The 19,901-nt window shown below is 40.5% G+C and overlaps 1 protein-coding gene across 2 annotated transcripts in view; it reads right to left on the bottom strand.

Annotated features, from left to right (window-relative positions):
• The window catches only part of LOC131251763 (nuclear pore complex protein NUP107), a 34,493-nt gene extending 19,237 nt beyond the window's left edge, over positions 1-15,256 (bottom strand). The window contains exons 1-8 of one of the 2 annotated variants that reach the window (XM_058252701.1): positions 14,993-15,256; positions 10,827-10,896; positions 8,964-9,088; positions 1,299-1,321; positions 1,073-1,198; positions 643-801; positions 256-348; positions 12-179 (exon numbers count right to left, since the gene is read on the bottom strand). In XM_058252701.1, the coding sequence (XP_058108684.1) occupies positions 12-179; positions 256-348; positions 643-801; positions 1,073-1,159 (507 nt within the window). In that variant the 5' untranslated portion in view covers positions 1,160-1,198; positions 1,299-1,321; positions 8,964-9,088; positions 10,827-10,896; positions 14,993-15,256. Of the gene's footprint in view, positions 1-11; positions 180-255; positions 349-642; positions 802-1,072; positions 1,199-1,298; positions 1,331-8,963; positions 9,089-10,826; positions 10,897-14,992 lie in introns of both variants that reach the window. The other variant, XM_058252700.1, reaches the window with a different exon arrangement.
• Positions 15,257-19,901: the final 4,645 nt, after the last annotated feature.

The following is a 19,901-nucleotide window of genomic DNA, read 5'->3' as shown; positions in this document are numbered from 1 at the left end:
CTGATTCCTACCTCTGAAGCGCAATAAGAAGCCCATTTCCAAAGATGCCATTGGTGCCCAATGCCGCTTTCTAGTTCGATGGCTTGCAAGGCTCTATTCTTTCCATTCTTTTGCAAAGCTTCAATGGAAGGAAATTGATCCAACCCTCCAAATGGGCATAGAGTCGCAGCCCTCCATGGCTTCCAAAAAAAAATATTCATTGACCCTCAAAGAAAAAAGACTCCCATGAACCAAGACTAGGAAAAATTCACATACCTGCCCAGCAGATCGGCAAAGTTCACATGCCTCTTCCAATCTTCCTGCTCTTAACAGAACCCAGATATCTTCAAGAAGAGATTCATCCTGTTTCTGTTTCAAGTAAAAAAGTCATTATAGGATTGATTTAATCAAACATTCCTGAAGATTTCACCGTTGTTTTCTGGAACCAACCATATATCGAATCAAAAGAACAATATCCAACTTTCTTGAGTTTAGATATCAATTTCAGTGACTTTTGAGGGCAAACTTTACAACCACGTTCCAATTGCAGTAATTTATTATCGCAGTCCAAAACAATTGCAGCCATCACTAAAAGACAATTGATAAGGATATGAAAATTCAATTGCATGCAATATAAATATACTGAAGGAAGGAATTAAGTACTTTGTCATCAGGGACAAGTTGAGCAACTTCACGTGTTGGAGCATCAAAATCCAAGTGTTGAACAGTAGCTGGATCAGTATTCCCTTTCTTCAAAAACCTCTGTGTATGATGCCAAACACCAGAACTGGGGAGATACGAACCAACGTGGCATCCTCTCACCTGCAGTTTATTTTAATTCTAAACAATAAGTTGCAGGCAAGTGCTACAAAACTTGGCTACTGTATGTACAGGTTCTCGTGAAAAGTATTCAAGCTTGTTTCAAACAACTGTTGTGCCCAGCTTTAGCAATACAATAAAGTAATCAACAAAAACAAGCATATTGTTATATATCAATCACCCAAGGTTTCAATGGAGAAGGAATATATAGAAGAGGCACTAATCAAAAGGAGGTCCAAAACTCCAATCAAAAGAAATGACAACAGATAATGACCTTTTTCTCCAAATCAAGAGCTTCCGATGCTAGCCCTTCTAGCCATTGAACAATACGGAGGCATAGTTGAGCTGTATGATCTGCCATAACGAACCGGCAAGCCTCAAGATGTGAAGTTGCCGGAGACTGCCAAAAGAAATAGATGAAACTAAGAAAGAGAACTTCTGAAAATCACAAATGGACAAGAAAAATTATTCGGGATCATGGTTTGGCAAAGACATGTTACCAGAATTAGGTCTTCAGGAAGTTCTTCATTTCCTGCAAGATGGAAAACAAACAGTTTCAGGAAAAAAGAAAGCCAAAAACAACTTGAATTTTTACATGTCTCAGAAGGAATTATATTACAAATTTAATGTATCAGTTCCATAAATTCTAGATAACTGCCACAAATCGGTTTAATCAATAGAAGCTTTGAAAAACAGAGGTAGGGAAAAAAAGAATACAGGAATGAAAACACTAGGACTAGTATCAGCAAAGAAAAGCACATCTACAAAGAGCAACTAAAGACTCCCAGCCACCACACCAAAGTGTTGTGAAAAATTAACCAGTCGAGATGGAATAAGTTTTTGGTGTGGTAAAATATTAACCAGTTGAGATGGAATAAGTTCCAAGTATCCAAAGTACCAAAGTAGAGATTGGATTAATCATGCTGCAAGCTCAAGTTCCATAAGCATGCTTGACTATTAGCATCCACCCAAGCAACATTTCCATACATCTCTAGAATCAGCATACAGCAAGAAGAGGAAATTTAAAGCATCCATATTAGAAAAAGCACATTGTAAGCTTTGAAGAATAAACTAACACAGTTTCATTTGTTAATAAGAATAAACTACTCAGTGGGTATAAATTATAAAAAAGGCTGGGGAAACCAATTCAGAGAAATCCAGAAGCCTACGACTAGGTCAAAATAATCCAAAATTCTAATACAGGTCACATTATGTTAAATGCTTTAGTCACTCTAAAACTCCAGAGTCCATGTTTTTTATGACGTTTGAATAGGAATGCACCAACTTTCAAAGGCCATGTTTCTCTCAGAGTAGATGATCTGATTTTATTATATTTTTTCCTCAAGAAGTAGATGATCTGATTTTTTTTCCCCATCTTCTAGCGACAGTGAAAGCTCTTCTGACAGTAATTAAGCTTTGAAGACCAAAACTATGAAGAGATAAAGACGTTCAAAGCAAATCTCTTTTCACATGTCATTTTCATGTTACTATCCAAGATGTCGCTATCCCCAGATGTCGTTGTCCCAGGCTATTCTCTTAAAGCTATCTTCAGCAAAAGAACCAAGTGTTACCACATGTCAACATCTATCTACATCAGACACTCTACGTGTTTGCTACAGAATGCCTCTCCCAAGCCACATTGCTTCGCCCTTGTCCAGCTATCCCTCATCACTATTACGAAGGACATACGTGTCCTCTAAAGTGTTCTCCGTCCTAAGCAGCAGAAACCAAGTGTCGCCTTCTTTACTCGTCCATCCCTGCAGCCTCCGACGCGTGTCCCACGCCTACTGCAAGTGCATCAATTATCCATGCAGATTGCATGGAAGTGTTGGACAGGATCATTGTGAGTCTTCTCATCTGGAGAGTACAACAAAAGATCATCAATGTACACCAAGCAATGGTGTAAAATTGGTTTAAAGATCTAAACCATCGCTTTTTGCAAAAGCGACGGAGTGATTTTCAAACCAAAGGGCATGATTGTCCATTGATAGTGTGCATTTGGGACAGTAAATGCTGTTTTGTATCTATCAGCTGGGTTGACGACCAAATTTTTGAAGCTGTTACTCTGCCCTCGATCACAGCAGTTAGTCCAACTCTGCTCATTTGAGTTGAACTTATCTGCCAACCGTCTTCGCTTCCAATCCCGGTCATTGCTCTTGCAGGTACCGGTGTAGCCATCTCAATTCTTAATCCATCCATACTACCAGAAAGTTTGTGGCATTCCCACTCTCAGTTCTTCAGAGCCGCCAATGGCAAGGTCTTCCATGTTGACAGAATCACCCATCCTCTGTCAATAAAAATTTTCCATGACCTTATCATCACCCATTCCTTTCTCGGCTCATCCTTGTCTGGAAAAGACCTAATCCTTGGTTTTGATATCATCCACATTGCTTCGCCCTTGTCTGGACAAGGGCAAAGCAATGTGGCCTGGGAGAGGCATTCTATAGCAAGCACGTACAGTGCCCGATGTAAATGGATGTTGACATATGGGGTCAGCTGGTGACACCTGGTTCTTTTGCTGAAGAAGGCTTAAGAGAATAGTCTGGAATAACGACATCCGGTGATAGTAACATCTTGAATAGTGATATGAAAATGACATGTGAGAAGAGATTTGCTTTAAACGTTTTTATCTCTTCACTGTTTTGATCTTCAAAGCTCAATTACTGTCAGAAGAGCTTTCACTATCGCTAGAAGATGGGGCCATCAAAATTTCCATATTACGCTCAACATATGTGAGGAAGTGATCGAGGCAGAGATCACTGTTGGCAGTGGTGATCAGATTCAACCAGATGGAGTTGGGAATATCAACAATTTGAACATTGTTCAATTCACACATGTGCCGTTTAAACAGATGGAATGTGCCGGCGTAAGCTTGCCAATGGTGTGCTAAATCGAAATTTATGTAACCACGAATGACTGCACGATCAGGGGCAAAAGTGATGTAGTAATTTTCACCATTGTGGATGTCTACGAGATCTCTGGGATTTCGAAAACTAATTTCAACAAATTCACCATGGTGGAAAGAGAGCTGTGAGTGAGGATACGGTGTTTGTCACCTTGTATCCTAATTTCAATATCCTGTTCAGTGAACTGCACCTCTTTACGACCCTCCAAGCCCAAGTTCAGCTCTCTGGTGCTGAATTTCAAGAAGGTGCTATGGCTGCTACTCTCCACTACCAAGTAGCCTTCGGAGTGCAGAATCATTCTATCGATTTGCGGCTTCCAGGGCTTGCATCACGACAAGATGCCCTGTTGATTTGTTAACCAGAACGAGACCCCTAAGTGTACGTTTGTCCCGCGACAACTTACATAGGAGCAGTTCTTCTTGTAAGACTTGCAATTGGAAATATTCTCCGAGAACGGTCCACCACTCACGCAACGTTCCATTGAATTTGGCAACGACTTTATCGCATGTCCGTCGAACTGTAGCACCTGGATTTTGCATTTCTACTTTCATCCATGCATAAATATCTATCAGACACGTCTGCCATTCATGTGGTGGAATATCATCAAGGGTGAAGAGCTTTTTGTTGTCATTCTCAGGAATGACCATTCTTGGGAAATGTTGAGGAGGAGCTCTATCTTCATCGATGTCGCTGGCTGCTTCATCAACCTGGGGACCAGAAGGTTGAGCAGGGAGCTGTGGTGTTACACCAGGAGCACCTTGCGTTTGTTGCATGAACAGATCTTGAATGTCCAAATCTGCTTCAACATCATCTGAGAGTTTTGAGGAAGCTGGTGAAGAGGGCAACAATGCATGTGCCTTAAGAAAGGAGGCAATTGGATTCAGCGGTTCCCCCGCTACAGTAACATGTCTACAGTAACGCAGCTACAGTAACATATTACGATTCTGATTAGAGTTTTTCCTAATTATATCTAGGGTTTACAGAGTTTATTAGGGTTTAGAAATTCATGTTTGGTTTTTGAAACCGGTGTCTTTCTTTTGTCCATGTTTTTACCAGTTTGTCGATCTGTAGGGTTTATTGGTATCAGAGCCACCACCACCATGTCTTTCTAAACTTCCCTCGTGTGGGATGTATGTGATGGACAGGACTACCTTCAGGTAAACCTTGTGCTATTCGGTGTTAACATAGTCTATCTCCTTTTATTAGTAGATAGCTACAGTCGCCATGATTAGTATGCTCTACAGTTGCACTTCGTGCGATTTCTGTATCAGAAAACTTGGTTTGATAATAACTGTTGAAAAAGCTGGATATAGAATTCCTTTCTGGATAACAAGAAAACGTTGGTGAGTTTCAACCGTTTAACCGAGGTAGGTGTTGAGGTCACCCCCTCTGTAGCCAATATGTTGTTGATAAAAGGAAGCGAGTTGTACCAAACTATGCGACACACCGAACATCATCGGGTCTCCTAGGGTTGCCTTATCCTGACCATACATCCTGCATCCACTTTCTTCATGTCATCTGTTCGTTCATCATTTTCATCTTCTTCTTCCACTAGGTCTCTTCCTCTTGCATCATGTAGCGGTAATAAATATAATTTTTTATATGAGGTAGAATATACTGATGGTAAGGTCCCTGCTACCCAAACTCCAATCTCAAACCCTAATCAGTTCTTCCAGAAAAATTGTACTACTATTTCAGCCAAACTCAAACGGCTTGTCCAAAAACAGCCAAACTCCATTCGGGAGTATGCTTTGTCATCAAAGTTTGACCAAGCCCCCATCCAAGCTAACCAGCTTGAGGAATTTGTGACTCTTCAGTTGCCGAATGAAAATTTTCCTAATTGGAGGAAGCAAGGATACACTCGTCTGCACTTTGGTGCTGTTCGCCTTGCCATCACTTTCCATGGCAAGAAAGGCCTCCCATCAGCCTGCAAACTCACTTTGCTGGATATTAGATTCAAGCAGTACCAGCATGATGTTATTGGCACAATCCAGACCAAACTGAACCAAAGAACGGTGTTTGTCACCTTGTATCCCAATTTCAATATCCCGTAACACGTCTACAGTAACGGTATTTGTCACCTTGTATCCCTGCTACAGTAACACGTATATAGTAACGCAGCTACAGTGACATATTACGATTCTGATTAAGGTTTTTTCTACTTATATCAAGGGTTTTCAAAGTTTATTAGGGTTTAGAAATTCATGTTAGGTTTTTGAAACTGGTGTCTTTCTTTTATCCATGTTTTTACCAGTTTGTCGATCTTTAGGGTTTATTGGTATCAAAGCCACCACCGCCATGTGTTTCTAACCTTCCCTTGTGTGGGATGTATGTGATGGACAAGACTACCTTCAGGTAAACCTTGTGCTATTCGGTGTTATATCTCCTTTTATTAGTAAATAGCTACAATTGCCATGATTAGTATGCTCTACAATTGCGCTTCGTACGATCTTCTGTATCAGAAAACATGGTTTGACAGTAACTGTTGAAAAAGCTGGATATAGAATTCTTTTCTGGTTATCCAGAAAACGTTGGTGAGTTTCGACCGTTTAGCCAAGATAGGCGTTGAGGTCACCCTCCCTGTAGCCAATACGTTCTTGATAAAAGTAAGCGAATTATACCAAACTATGCGACACACCGAACATCATCGGGTCTCCTAGGGTTGCCTTATCCTAACCATACATCCTATATCCACTTCCATCATGTCATCTGTTCGTTCCTCATTGTCGTCTTCTTCTTCTACTAGGTCTCTTCCTCTTGCATCATGTAGTGGTCATTCTCGCAAAATTCTACTGAATCTGGCAACGACTTTATCGCATGTCCGTCAAACTGCAGCACCAGTATTTTGCATTTCTGCTTTCATTCATGCATAAATATCCATCAGGCGCGTCTACCACTCATGAGGTGGAATATCAACAGGACTCTTTTTTCTCTCTATCTGAGTCTGCTTGCAACTGAGAAATAAATTGCTATTTATAGACTCGACCGGACTTCAAATGAGATTGCAAAACAATTCACACTGCTGATAATTGATGCACTTGCAGGAGGCGTGGGACACGCATCGGAGGCTACAGGTATGGACGAGCAAAGAAGGCGACACTTGGCTTCTGCTGCTTAGGACGGAGAACACTTCAGAGGACACATAGGCCCTTTGTAACAGTGATGAGGGACAGCTAGACGAAGGCGAAGCAATATGGCTTGGGAGAGGCATTCTGTACCAAACACGTAGAGTGCCCGATGTAGATGGATGTTGACATGTGGGGTCAGCTGGTGACACCTGGTTCTTTTGCTGAAGAAGGCTTAAAAGAATAGCTTAAGACAACGACATCTGGCAATAGTGACATCTTGGATAGTGACATGAAAATGACATGTGAGAAGAGATTTGCTTTGAACGTCTTTATCTCTTCACTGTTTTGGTCTTCAAAGCTCAATTACTGTCAGAAGAGCTTTCACTGTCACTAGAAGATGGGGCCATCAAAATTTCCATATTACGCTCAACATATGTGAGGAAGTGATCAAGGCAGAGATCACTGTTGGTAGTAGTGATCGGATTCAACCAGATGGAGCTAGGAATATCAGTAACTTGAACATTATTCAATTCACACATGCGCCGTTTGAACAAATGGAACGTGCCGGCGTAAGCTTGCCAATGGTATGCTAAATTGAAATTTCTGTAACGACGGATGACTGCACGATCAGGGGCAAAAGTGATGTAGTAGTTTTCACTATTGTGCATGTCCACGAGATCTTTGGGATTCCGAAAAAGTGATTTCAACAAATTCACCATGGTGGGAAGAGAGCTGTGAGTGCTAGGCTTCAAGAGGATGAAATCTCTCAAGAAAATTGATGAGGTTCTTGTTGGTCTGAGTCAGCTGGATGCTATTGGAAGCACATTCCCACTGAATGCGTGGATGTTCTGACTTTAAAAGTTTTTGAAAGAGGAAAGATAAATATAAATAAGCTCCTCAAAATTTCTGAAATAATACTATCATACTCAGAAATTTCAAGAGTGACAAGTTTGTGCTTGTCATGGAACAAATGTATTTCTATGTCCCTTTACAAAATTTATCATGATTAAAATTGCCTCTCAAAATTCTTCCATCCTCATTAATCAAGAGTTGAAATTGGATAATTAATTCATTCCAATTAATTAATTAACCTCAACAATTACGTCACACAGTTTTCACAAAGAATGGCCAAGTTTGGATTTCCACTCAAAATACATAAGAGTCCCTTTGGTTGTAGGATGCACAAGATACTGTGCTAGACACATATGCCCAGAAGAAACAAAGGGAAAAAGAATTTTAAAATTTTAAAAAATATAAAAATAAAAATCAATGACTGCACCTCTGCAGTAGTTGTTCTTACAAGAATATAGCTTGCATCCTAGTACCAAGCGAACCCCTAACCAAGGCAGAGATTTAGCTAGTGCAGCAAATATGCATGTACTTGATATGTGTGTGTGTGTGTGTGTGTGTGTGTGTGTGTGTGTGTATTCTAAGGCCTTAAGGATGCACAAATTTATGGACATCTAACTATGGAAATTTTCCCCTAGGTGGTCCGAATGGGAAAGATACCCTCCTCAACTGCCAGAAAAAGAGTACAGTCACCCTCTACCAAGAGACACCATTGTAAAAGGGATATAGATAGTCTAAGATACTTCCACAAAGCCTCCTCTAACTCCAATCAAATATTGAATCACGATGTGACTAACTCATTATTGAAGCAGCCTGTTCAGAAGCAACTCCGATCCTAATGCAGGTCTCTAATAATCAATGTTAGTGCTAAAATAAGTGGCTACTCTCCTTGTTTCTGGTTTACAGGTGCTGTTGTTTATGAAACGATATTACTTTATATTTGTTGATTTATGAGCTGCTATCATCCCACAACAACATCATAGAAATAGAAATGAGAACTGAGAGACATCATGTTCTTATTTGCCAAAACATGTGTCAGCATTACTCTGCAAGTTATTCAATAATCATAGTTATCACAATACTTCTCTGTCTGAGAGTAAAAGCATCAAGCTAAAACCAAAATTGATAAAAATAAAATGCTAGTGGGATTTCATTCATTCCCCCAGTATAAGTAATTAAGGTGGAATAAGGCCTGATGCATCAGAACATGAACTAAGACTTAAATACATCTGCACTAAACTCTGCAAACAAGAACACATTCATGCAGTCAGCAACAGCTTTACCAAACGGAAGTTTAGAAACTAAATAAATTAAAACAATGGAGTTTTCTAATTGGGTAAACATTGATTTCCTTTTCCAAAGAGGTACCACAGAAGTGACCAAGAAGCTGCCTCATCAAGCAACAGCCGAGCTTTCTGCCTCATCAATTTATCCTCTATGACCCGGTGTCTACCAGTAGTCCCATACCTACAATAGCAAAAAGAAAAGGGGGAAAAAAAAAAGGTAGTGACAAAAACATACATTCAGGGCATGCATAAAAGCCAATGAAGTATGCCACATGCAAGTTAGAGGGAAAAGATATAGGACAACATGACAAATAAGCACAACTCTTTTTCTTTTTCTTCTCTTTTTTTGAAGGATACAAATAGGCAGAGCTTATAGTAACAAAGGTAGGGATGGCAATGGGTCAGCTCGAACAGAGTTGGGGTTAGCCCAGCCCTAGTCCATTGAGCCCAAGTCCTGGCCCTAATCTGGTTAAAAACTAAAAGGGCTTTGGCCCTGGCCTGGCTGGCCTGGATCAATATATGCTTTTTTTTTCCTTTTTGTCATTGTGTTTTGTGTTTTTTTTTTTTTTTTTGAAGAGGAGGATGTGCATTTAATGGTGCGTTAGCACGTTTATTTAGGTAGGACAATGAGGTTAGCAAACATTCGATTTGTGTAGTGCTTGTGCAGAATCAAACCCATGCATCTATTATGCCTCTTCATGTTTACCACACATTCCAAGAATCATCCTAATCCAAAGCTTAGGTGAGACGCATCACAGGAAGCAATGTATAATCGCACCTAAAACCTATACATTTATGTCACTTGGCCCACCTGAGTTTTGGAATAGTTCGAGGTTTGGTGTGTTCCCTCATCCTACCAAATATAAGGGAGAAGAAATCATAATCTCGAACCAACACCTTTTCTAGGAGAAGGAGAGTAGCCCGTTCTGATTGGAAAAACAAACATGTCCAAAGGTTGAAAAGAGGAGGAGAGGAAGACCTAAAAGGGCTCACGGGTGGTGAGAAGAGATATGAAGGCTCTCACTTGCCGCAGATAGAGCCTTAGGATCAATTAGTGAATAGGATCCATAAAGCTCACCCCAAATAAATTGGACAAGGCTTTCATGATAATGATGACGGTGACATGAATTCTAAAGATGAGCAACCATGCATGACATGAAGTATTGACCATCTATGGAAAAGTAATGCAGGAGCATTTCACACCGGGCTCGAGTGGCGTAGCCCGTGGGATGTGGGGACACACTCGAGGTGGGCGGCCCATGTGATTTGAGGCCCACGAGCCCACAAGGGGGGTTCGGCTGAGGTCCTAACTCATGAGATGTGGGGCCCGGGCTATGAGATAAATGGATTAATTCGCCATACTCTAATAGTTCGAGCTTTTAGAGCAAGTGGTTAATTGTCCTGCATCAAATTGGTATCAAAGTGGGAGGTCTCGTGTTCGAGACTCCTCACCGGGGGTGATTAATGCAGGGGATTTCACACCGGGCTCAAGTGGGGTAGCCCGTGGGATGTGAGGACACACTCGGGTGAGCAACCCATGTAATTTGGGGCCCACGGGGGAGGTCTCGTGTTCGAGACTCCTCACCGAGGATGATTAATGCAAGGGCATTTCACACTAAGCTCGCGTGGGGTGGCCCGTGGGATGCGGGGACACACTCGGGGTGCGCGACCCATGTAATTTGGGGCCCACGAGCCCACGAGGGGGTTTCGGCCGAGATCCTAACCCATGAAATGTGAAGCTTGGGCTATGAGATAAAGGGATTAATTCGTCATACTCTAACAGTTCGAGCTTTTAGAGCAAGTGGTTAATTGTCCTGCATCAAGAGGTATCATGACTAAGATTATGCAACCGCTCGAAAATTGGTAAACAATCGTGTAGGAAATATAAAGCATAATCTACACTGAAGCTAAATACAAACCTAATCGACTCAGAGACATGTCGGCATGTGTTCTCGAAACGTAAAATTAGATCAGGGAAGGGCATCAATCCTGTGAAAGGTAAACCACCAATGGTAAGATTCTTGACATTGTTATTTATAATCCAAAATCACACCAAAGTATATGACAATCATTACGAAAAGCAGAAGCTTGCAAAAACACTTGAAATTATTGAGAAGTGACCAAAGGTGTCTGATAATGATGACAATATCTCTACCAAAAGAAATTTTAAGTTGATCTTGAACCCTTCCAAAATAAGTTGTGTATTTTACCCGGTCAAATTAACAGGCATCTTATCAGACTTTGCCCAGAGACCTAGTAATTTTTGGTATAGGAAAGTGTATAGTACCACTGAACTACCAATTCGGGTGCTCCCCCGGCTCCAGTTGCCAAAGATCAATGGGCTTCTACAAATTCCAGTACATACATTGCCAAATGAAGAATTGAAGATGACTGTGTGAATTTGCTAGATTATTGGCATTTCCAAGGCATGCAAAATTCATAACTTATAATAGGGTATGAACCAGGAATCTATAACGTAGATCCAGTATTTAACTCAAATAATTTTAACAAGCAAATGTAAACGAACATATTCTTATAGTAAACTTCCTCAAAATGAATGAAAAATGTTGCATGTAAATTTTTCCATTTGACATGCTGCCCGTTGTAGGCAGCATATAAAAATGGATGAGGTGAAGATATGGAACGTTATGGAATAGTATAGATTGTCAATATCTATGATTGCTCGTCATCATCGTCATCAACTAAGCCTTATCCCAATTAATAATATCTATGATTGCTAACACATAGAAAAAAAAAATGTGATTGCTTCTCTCAAGAGGAGGATTGAAATCCTGCTCTGCCAACGTGTCAACATGCCACCTGCACGCAAGATCCTGGTCCATTCATCAGTTGCACTGCACTCTCTATGAATTTACCAATAGTCCTCATTCAACGCAGGTGCTGCCATCCTGATGAAACACCCTGGGGATCTCACCCACAGAAAAGCCAAGTCTGCACATGTTTGTATAGGATTCAATATCCTACTATGATAGGATTCAATATCTTATTATGATACGATTCAGCATCCTACTATCATGAGTAGGAACCCTCATCAAAAATCAAAATCAATCAGACATTTGGCGACCTTGAAGCGCAGAGTCGAAGAGGGATGCGAATAGTGCAAAGGTTGTCTCCCCGCCATCTGCTAAAATATCATCCTCATGCTTGCAAGATTTCACCGAAGGACTTCTCACTCTTCGAATTGATTCAAACCCGCCATCCACCTCAGATGCTCCATGGGCATCAAAGGCTGTTCTTCTTTTGGAAGCATAGGGTGCCTTGGCTTCCAATCCATCGACTTCAAAATTCTCAACCTCTTGTTTGATTTCTTCCAGAAAAAGTGCAGCATTAGGCCTCCTTTGAATGCTATTACCATCATACAATAGCCCAGATTCAGAGAACTTTGAAGCAGAATTTTCTTGGAGAGGAGATATGCTTGAAGTGGACTGTCTTTTCCTGCATGTGTATTGCATTCATCAGTAGACCCATGTACAAGAGAAAAACTGGGGAAAACAAAATAAAGCACAATCGGGCAGGCCGAACATGGGTTGCATGCCAGGTAGGGGTTGTCCGTGGGTTGGGTTCAGGTAGGTATGTGGGTAACCATAGCCATACGGGTGTTGCACCTGCACCCATACCAATGTTAGGCCTGAAATGGGAACAACAGCTGCACCCGGTAGTGTTTCAGGTACCATTAGGACATTGGGCACCCATTCGTGACTTTAAATTTTCAAAAAGGATTTCCAACATTAACTCAAAACCTTATATTTTATAACAAAAATAAAGAAAATAAGGTTTCTTCTTCAAAAACTATTATCCACTATACTTCTCTAGAATGTATAATTCCTCTTTCCAAAACAGTGGTCTTTGTGAAAGGCTGGGATCTGAAAGCTCCAAAGTACGTCTCTTCTAGGACGTCGTAGCAGGCACATGCACAAGGAAGCTCCTCTACATGCTACCAAATGTGCCAATGTGGCACAAGGGTGCTCAATCCAAGCTGTCCATTAGGTGGGCTCCATCGTGTAGATGCCTTGACCAGAAAATCAGGCTAGTCCACTCAACAGGTGGACCATGGTGCACAAAGCAAGTTGACAGTCAAAACACAGATGACATAATCAATGTGATTTTCTAAGTCTAGGCATTTTTCTAATATAGAGTATAACCATCTGATTTTGGGTGATAATATCTTTTACAGTTGGACATACCTGATGAATGGCTTGGATTATTGCACCTGTCTGCCTGTGTAGTGGCATGTAGATGGTTAAGTAAAAATGAATTATAGGATATACATCTTGAGTACAACAATCAGATGTGGTAATACCTTCCGATACTTCTATCCAAGAGGGTTCAAACCAAAGCAACCAAATCAAAATCCCAGGTATTTTCAAAGCTAATTTATTCCATGAGTGCAATCAAATCAACATCAGGGATTTCCGATATGAGGAAGCAACTGATGCTTGGCTAGAAGTGATGCATTGCACCAAAGACAGAATCAACTACAATAGCAAGCTAGAGTAACAGTAGTGTACCACAATAATAGTACATTTATCATAGCTTGGTTAGTAAATATCCTTAATTAGATAACTGTGGTAATTAGTTTGACTTGTTACATGAGTTATTTTAGCCCTAGTCAGTTTGGTTTGTTGCAAATATTATTGAAGTCCTAGGTTTAGTCTATTGACTCTATTTCTTTTATTGGTAGCTGAGTGTGATTGAGATCGCTACATGCTAGGACTATAAAGAGACATGGAGACAATGAGTATAGCTAGTTTTCGGAGTATTCTTAAATCTGGAATTTCTTTCCTATTAAGTGGATTCTGACCCTCTCTTCTTTTCCAGTGAGTAGACTCTCCCTCATTCTCTAACAATTTTTTGCTTGCAATCTCAACATCAATTGGCATCTGAGCACCAATTACCATCTAAGAATTCGAGTGGACATATTAGCTACCAATCTCTGCATCAAGAAGTCAGAACCAGCAGCTTCACTTTCAGGTCAACGTTACGTGCAATTGGGACCCACCATTCAGTGATCAAGGTTGTTCATCTGTAATGCATTGAAAATCGAGCACCCCACTAACTTCTTCAAGAATGGACTTCTTACCGTTGAAGATGAACCACTTACTGTATTTGCTTCTCAGTAATCCATCAGTAGCCTAGCAGTCCAGAAATCAGATGGCTAGGATTGCTTGACGGGGAGACTTTCACCGCATTGTTCATCCAATGCAGGCCCCACCAGACAAATTGTCTTGATCATCAAAAAAGGTGGGCCCCACTTGCAAGGAGCTTGGCCCTTTCTGGCCTGATTAAAATTTGTTTTCAATTCAGGCCAAAAAATTTAGCTGCACTCTTGGAATTTGGGGCATCTTGAATTGGAATCCAGTTCTTCTGGAAAATTCCTGCATTTGGGGGCTTAAAAATGTGAGATCTGAAGCAAAAGATCCATTTTTTTTAATTCTTGGGCAGAGGGTGGTTTGCAAGTTCCAAGCTTGCCAATTCCAGCCCAACGGTGATATTTTTTAATTCCTAACCAGTTTTAGGCCCATTTCCCAGCATCCAATCACAGTTTCTGGATTCCATTCAACATTTCCCCTAATCAAATTCCCAATTTCCCAACATGACTAACAGAATCCAATTCTCAGGGAACCCAATTCCCAAAACTGATTTCTTATGTAATTCCCAAATCCAGGTTGCCAAACGACCCCAAATATTTTCCGTTTCCAAAATTCCACCCAAAATCATCCATTTTCTATCCACAGCCGAAAAAAAAAAAAAAAAACAACGACAACAACTTCCAATACGAGAAAAAAACTCAAAACAAAGAAATTAAAATATTACAGGGAAATTTCAACGGGGAAACAATACACCCTCCGTCGTTGTTGCATGCACCATTTTTCCTACTTCAGGTACTAGAACAGCACAATTTTGCCACTACTCTAATACAAAAGGTAGGGAAAAAAGGGTGTATGCATAAAAAATATGGCACGTAAATATCAGTTCATTTTTCCAACTACATTTCTTCCGAAATGAAAGGAGAGAGAGAGAGAGAGAGAGAGAGAGAGAGAGAGAGAGAGAGAGAGAGAGAGACCCGTAACGACGAAACTGCTCTCTGGTGGTGAGATCTTCAGGATCAAAGTAGCTCGGAGAAGCGCTCTCCATCTCGCTATCCATCTCCCGATCAAAGTGACGCAATTCGAAACCCTAAAACAACGCCTAGAACCCTACATCTCGAGCTTTTGCTGCTGATTTGATATAGAGAGAGTGAGAGAGAGAACCCTTAAACCCTAAAAAAACCGTCGGGTTTTGAGGATTTCTACGAGTGACGGTTCGAGCGCGGGAACGGGGAGTTCTAAACTCCCTAGGGCGTTTTTAAGCTTCGGTCGGCCTCCCCGCGGACGCCAGGTTCGTCGTCCACGGGTTTTGCTAACATGCGCCGGTACCATTCAACAGCTTGTGAAATTCTGAGAACTGCGAGTTGGGCCATGGGCTTTATTTTAGGCCCATTTGTTAGTGGGCCAGGCTCGCTACGGAACGGTGGACCTGGGGCCTATCCCTGAATAAGGTTCTGGAGGAATCAGCAAGTGAGATCCGTAGTTCATACGTTCGTATGGTTTATTGAATGGCCCACACCAGTGATGAACGGTCCATGGAAGTCTCTTTGACCATCGTAACATTCCAAACAATCCTAAAGACTGGGAATGGGTGGGCCTCAGGTTGCTCAAGGCCCAGATGTTTTAATTAGTCATATGGGTCCATTGGCAGTTGTGATTTGTACCTAAGCCTCACTTAGTTCAGTCCACATGTGAATTTTTAGGCAATTTTTAAGAATCTTTGTCCTTGACTTAATCCAAACAATAGTCCTCTTTAAACAATAACTAAAATATCATGAAATGCATTGAAAACACAAGCTTTTAAATGATAAAATTGTAGACCATCTAAAAATCAACAGTGTAAATTGACTTGGTCCTGACCATCTAAAAATCAACCGTGTAGATTGACTTGGTCCATTATAATACTTTCTTTCAACCTGGTAAGAAAAAAAGGAACTATTCTAGGCTAGTTTTGGGCGGAGCACAAAGGTGCAAGCTCTAAGGCTTCACTTGAGTTGTGGAAAGTTAGAATGGGCTTGATCTTGATCCTAGCCATGCTTAAACATCCTACATAAGCAACCTGGCTTAGAGTGACTTAAATGTAGTTTTTAGATTGAGTGCTTGTGCATGGGGCCCACTTAGATGGTGATTTGGTCCGAGTTCACACCTAGGTTTTAGTTGACAAGCTAGGTTTGGAGAAGCCCTAGCATGGCCCATCAATAATTGAGTTGATCTACCAGTAAAGTGGGTCCCATGTCATTAATAATGCAGAGAAAAAGGACAATATCACATGCTTAACGTGCACGTCTTGCATAATTAGCAAATCTTTCATAATTCTTTAGCCAAAGCATATTCAGAAGGGTTAATCCCTAATAAATGGAATGAATATCACATCGTGTTATGAGTTTGTAAGAATTTAAGAATAACTGTACTTCAAAAAAATCGATGCATCAAAGACAAATAGTGCACTTAAAAGAGAGTATTCCTTGATTGACTATTTCTTGATAAGATGAGTTATAAAATAAATTGCTTTATTTGAAATAATGTGTCAACCAATGCGATAGATTCTAATGCGCTATCCTTGCATTGTAGTCATTCGGCAGACAACCCACCATAGTGTCCTGGAGTAAAATCTGCAGGGGCCAAGATAATGTATGTGTCGTACACACACCATCTATATATTTTACCAACTTATTCTAAGACATGAGCTCAAAATTAAAGCATATCCCAATCTCAAATTAACAACGCCACACAAAACAATGCGAATTGAACACCTATCATTAAAAACTTCTTTAATGTTTACCTTTCATCAATGTTTCCAACCTTTGGGACGTGTTGGATGACAAATAAACATCAACGTGAGCCCATGTGAGCCCTAAAAAGGTTTCAATGGTGGATGTCATTTATTTTATTGTTTCCCGTAGTGTGGTCCACTTGAGTTGTAGATATACTTCAATTTTCAGGATCATGCTCTAAAATGAGCTGAAAAAAATGGATGGACTTAGTGGACAAGACACACACATCCACGATAGCCCCAGCAACTTAGCATGCACAAACTATAGAAAAGTCAATCACTGCTTGGCACCACAGTACACTTTTTCAAATGCTTCGAACACAAGAAACCATGTGACGATTAAAAAAACAAAAACAAAGGAAAACCTTCCTTTGTAATTGTGTTAGTCCACCCTTTTGAATTCCTGCAAGCTTGCTGGAATGTGATCGCTGCATGCGGTTTAGCTCCTGACCCCAACACCAGCTACCTAGTTGGTTTCAAGGTTATGTGGGCCCCACCATGACCATATCCTATTCATTTTTCTGCTCATTTTAGGTCACAAGCTGAAAAAAAAAATTTAGATAGGCCTAGATCTCAAGTGAGCCGCACCACAGAAAACGGTGGGTATTGAATGCAGGTTTTGGATCAAGCTGATATTTCTGTTTTCCCTTAATCTAGGGTTACATGACTTTATGAACAGGTGGGAAGGCAAATAAAATAAGCTTGCAAAATAGATGCACGGTGTGGATAAACACATATATATCATGATGAGGCCCACGTAGCATCGACACCACCTAGCTGGCTTGGTGTTGGGTCCCCAGCCAAATTACCGGACGCCGATTTCCTGCAAAAGCCTTTCGCGGGAACTTCCTGCCCAAGGATGCTGGGTGGGGCCCACTGAAATGTATGTGAGAAATTCATTCCGTCCATCCGCTTTTCGAGCTAATTTCAGGAAGTGAGACAAAAAACGAGGTGGATACAAAACTCAAGGGGGTCACACAAGATGGAAAATTGGGGAAATAAAGTTCCACCGTTGAAACCTTCCTAGGCTCAACCTTCATGTTTACAGGCTATCTAAACCGTTTATAAGGTCATTCCAAATGGGATTAAGTGAAAAAACTGAAATTATAGACCGATACAGAACCTTTATTGCCATAAGAATGCTTCAACGGTGATAACTAAATTACCACTATTTACTCTCGTGTGGCCCACTTAAGTATTGTATACAACTAATTTTTGGTCGAACATCATAAAATGAGCTCTAAAAACGTATGGACGGGGTGGATTTCACAAAATAATCTCCATGGGCCCCACCCAGCATCCTTGCCCGTCCCAAATCACCTCAGTAATTTGAAAAACAATGAAATTGGAATGCTTTATAAGCCACTTTCACTTCTTGCAAACGTTCCACAGTGGACTAAAATTTCACACCAACAATGATAAAAGGTTATTCTCATGTATTCGGTACGGACCACTAAATGGAATGTGGGCCCACCCGTAGCAAATTCAATCTACCCCACACAAACCGCGTTGATATTTATTTCACTTCATTCCTCCTACTTGTCCATTCTCATTCATGATGGATCTGATGGTTGATGATGACAGGCGTTTCTGGACCATACATTTGACTTTTGATTTGGGTTGTCCATCATACTGATGGGAGAAGATTAGACGTGGCCCCCACCTCACCCAAGGATACTACCCTTACCGTGGGACCCACCTGCATGTATTCTATATCCTGTGTCATTTCAGTGCATGAACCCAAACATGATGAAGATTCAGCTCTCAGGTGGACCATCTTATAGGAACCAATGGTGATTGAACATTCTACCATTAAAATATCCTAATGTTTTCTAAAGGGTCACATGCCATCCAACCCGTTAACAAGGTTGCAAAAACCTGGATGAAGGGGAAAAAAACAAATTTCTGTTCGATACCAAACTTTTGTGGCCCATTAATGGTTAATCACCACAATCTAGTATGGTCCATGTGAAAATTAGATCCGTTTTATTTTTATACTTATGATGTAAAATTGTAACATCTTGAATTATCTCTATCCTGAATGGTTAAAAATCCTTTATATATATATATAAATGCTGTTTGATACAAAACTTTTGTGGCCCATTAATGGTTAATCTCCACAATCTAGTATGGTCCATGTGAAAATTGGATTCGTTTTATTTTTATACTTATGATGTAAAAGCATAACATCTTGAATTTTCGCTATTCGGGATTGTTAAAAATTTTACTGTTTGATACAAAACTTTTGTGGCCCATTAATGGTTAATCATCACAATCTAGTATGGTCCATGTGAAAATTGGATCTATTTTATTTTTATACTTATCATGTAAAAGTGTAACATCTTAAATTTTTGCTATTCTGGATTGTTAAAAATCCTTTATATATAGGAAAAGGTACTATGCGCTCCACCTCATGAATTCGTCGCATGAGGTTGAGCTGTGTGGGCCCCACCGTGATGCATTTCGAACATCTAACCCATCCATCAGATGCACCATTCCATCGTGGGCCTAGGTCTCAAAAATCAAGTCAATCCGTGACTTGTGTGGACCACACCACATATAGAAGTGGGGAGGGGCCGTGCACCATTAAAACATTCATAATCAGTTTTTTGGGCCCACCGAGATGTGGTTTGCAAATCTACCCCATCCATTATGTGTGTCCCACTTGAATGAAGGTTCGAACCAAGTTTCAGCAGCATTCAAAACTCAGGTGAGCCCCACCAAGTGCTTTTATATGTTTTAACGGTGTTTCACATGATTTTAGATGGTATGGCCCACCTGAGTTCCATATACGGCTGATTTTTGGCATATCCCATAATTTAGAGGGTACCCATCAAATGCACGGTGTTGATGGTCGACACGCATCACGGTGGGGCCCACACAGCTCGACCTCACGGGAGCTAACCGTGAGGTCGCGCGCATAGTACCTTTTCCCATATATATATATATATATATATATATATATATATATATATATATATATATATATATATATATATATATATATATATATATAATGTTATTTGATACAAAACTTTTGTGGCCCATTAATGGTTAATCTCCACAATCTAGTATGGTCTATGTGAAAATTGGATTCATTTTATTTTTATACT

The sequence above is a fragment of the Magnolia sinica genome, chromosome 7, assembly GCF_029962835.1.
Source record: "Magnolia sinica isolate HGM2019 chromosome 7, MsV1, whole genome shotgun sequence".
NCBI lineage: Eukaryota > Viridiplantae > Streptophyta > Magnoliopsida > Magnoliales > Magnoliaceae > Magnolia > Magnolia sinica.
This window is presented reverse-complemented; position numbering and strand designations above follow the sequence as displayed.